Below are 2,113 nucleotides of genomic sequence, written 5' to 3' on the forward strand. Positions count from 1 at the left end.
TATCTAGGGATCCAAACCTGTGGACTCGAAGTGAGCCAAGAGCCAGCCCTTGAACTGTAAATATTTTAAATGTTTATTTTTGTAAAGATTGAGTATGTGTTTAAAATCTCTGCATCTCTTATCTCTCACCTGTAAAACTCAGACTAATCATACCTCACAAGGTCATTTTGAAAATAATGTGAAAAAATGCAGCTATCTAGCACCATGCTCAACAAACAGCAAATGCTTACTAAATGACACCCAGTATTTTTAGCTTTTACTCACATTTCATAATCTTTGCAGTAAACATTTTACCTTGTGCAACTGCTTCTCCAGAGTTTACGAAAAGGACTGTAAGGACATTGCATTTAAGAAAAATTCATGTGTGTGTGTGTGTACACAGCTTTAAAAAAAATGATAAATGGTTAAAAAGAAAACATAAACGAAGATTTGTTTACTGAAAATTTGTTTATTAAGTTGTTAATGTTTTATATAGTTTGTTCAATATTTCTTGTGCAACTTAAAATCCTGAGTTGCCTCTGAATAATCTACGACAGACATGTGTCCAAACTACTACACTTCCTGACATTTAACGTAAGTAGACTTCTCTTTTAGAACTTCCATTTGACAGATAAATAAAACACTAACCTTTTACACTTACCACAACTTTAGGAGTTCAAATTCTTATTTCTTCAGTTTTTATTATTACATTTGAAACCTTTTTAAAAGAAGCTGAAACCCCCAAGCAAAAGCCTTTACCTGAACCAACATTGAGAAATAAAGCAATGGGAGAAGCTCTTTTATTCATTACAGAGAACAAAAATACAGATTATATTTATTAATTTATTTTCTACTAAAGAGAACATACTTTGTATTTGGAAAAACATAATTAGTTGTCAGGAGTTGCTTTTGGAGAATAATCAATAAGTGCCTTATCAATGGTTGGATATTGATACCAAGGTCCATCACCTCTCTCATGCATTAATTTTCGTACCTCCAGCTCCTTTGTCCTGTAACAAATAGAAAAGCAATATTGTGATTCCAGCACTTCCAATTACAAATTTAATGAATTATCTCCCTAAAGAACAATAACCAGAGTCTTTTGCTTTTATGTAAAGTATAATGTCTCTCCAGAGACCCATGTGTAGGCATATAATTGGTATATATCAACAGGCAAAATTTGGGACTTATTTTTGACTTTTATTACCTTGCTTATATAGTTAGCCATCAAATAGTTTTTATCACCAAAACATCACTTGAATTGATAACCAATTCTCTCCTTCTCTCTCCCTGCTCTTTGTCTAGACAGATCATTTTCACCTGAATTGTGATAATGCTTTCCTATTTTCTCACCTTTTAGATGCTAGGAGAGTCATTTACACAATGCCCACTATTTTGGCCACATACTTTGCCAAGTGCTAGGAATTTTAAAAAATTAATAAGCATTCTTAGAGAAGCTCATATCCTCTGTCTGTATTGGCTGTCCACCACCATTAGGTGAAAATTTCCCAAGAGTTGTGCCTGGTCAATGTCATACATTCAGTCAATACTTATTAAAAAAAAAAAAGAAAAAAGAAAAATCCAGATTAAGAAAACCATTCCCGGGCCGGCCCGGTGGCGCACTGGAGAGTGCACCGCTTGAGAGTGCGGTGGCGCTCCCGCTGAGGGTTCGGATCCCATGTGGAGACCGGTTCCCGCTCACTGGCTGAGCGCGGTGCGGGCGCGGCACCGAGGGTTGTGATCCCGTTGCCGGTCACTAAAAAAGACAAAAAGGAAAAAAAAAAAGAAAAGAAAACCATTCCCCAGCTCTAAGATCTACTTATTTGTCCTTGTCCTTCTTCACAAATTGAATAATCCCTATTTTATAAAGACGCTTTCCTTCTTTCACATCCAAGCCTTTACACAAACTACCACACACTCCTGACGCAGTCCCTTCTCCACTAAACATTTTATTATCCATTTTTTTTTATTAAGAGTTTTCTTTTTCTTTATTTTTTTTTTTATTTAAATGTTTGAATATTTTTTTTCATTTAATTTTATATTTATTTTTTTTTGTTTTTTTTTTTTTTTAAATGTTTGAATATTTTTTTTCATTTAATTTTATATTTATTTTTTTTTGTTTTTTTTTTTTTTT

The 2,113-nt window shown here is 33.6% G+C and overlaps 1 protein-coding gene across 1 annotated transcript in view; it reads right to left on the reverse strand.

The window, feature by feature from the left end:
- Positions 1-428: 428 nt before the first annotated feature.
- The window catches only part of NDUFB5 (NADH dehydrogenase (ubiquinone) 1 beta subcomplex, 5, 16kDa), a 21,165-nt gene continuing 19,480 nt past the window's right edge, over positions 429-2,113 (reverse strand). The window contains exon 6 of the mRNA XM_008568108.1: positions 429-989. Within this exon, the coding sequence (XP_008566330.1) occupies positions 869-989 (121 nt within the window). The 3' untranslated portion in view covers positions 429-868. The remainder of the gene's footprint in view (positions 990-2,113) is intronic.

This window comes from Galeopterus variegatus, unplaced genomic scaffold (assembly GCF_000696425.1).
Source record: "Galeopterus variegatus unplaced genomic scaffold, G_variegatus-3.0.2 Scaffold374, whole genome shotgun sequence".
Lineage (NCBI taxonomy): Eukaryota > Metazoa > Chordata > Mammalia > Dermoptera > Cynocephalidae > Galeopterus > Galeopterus variegatus.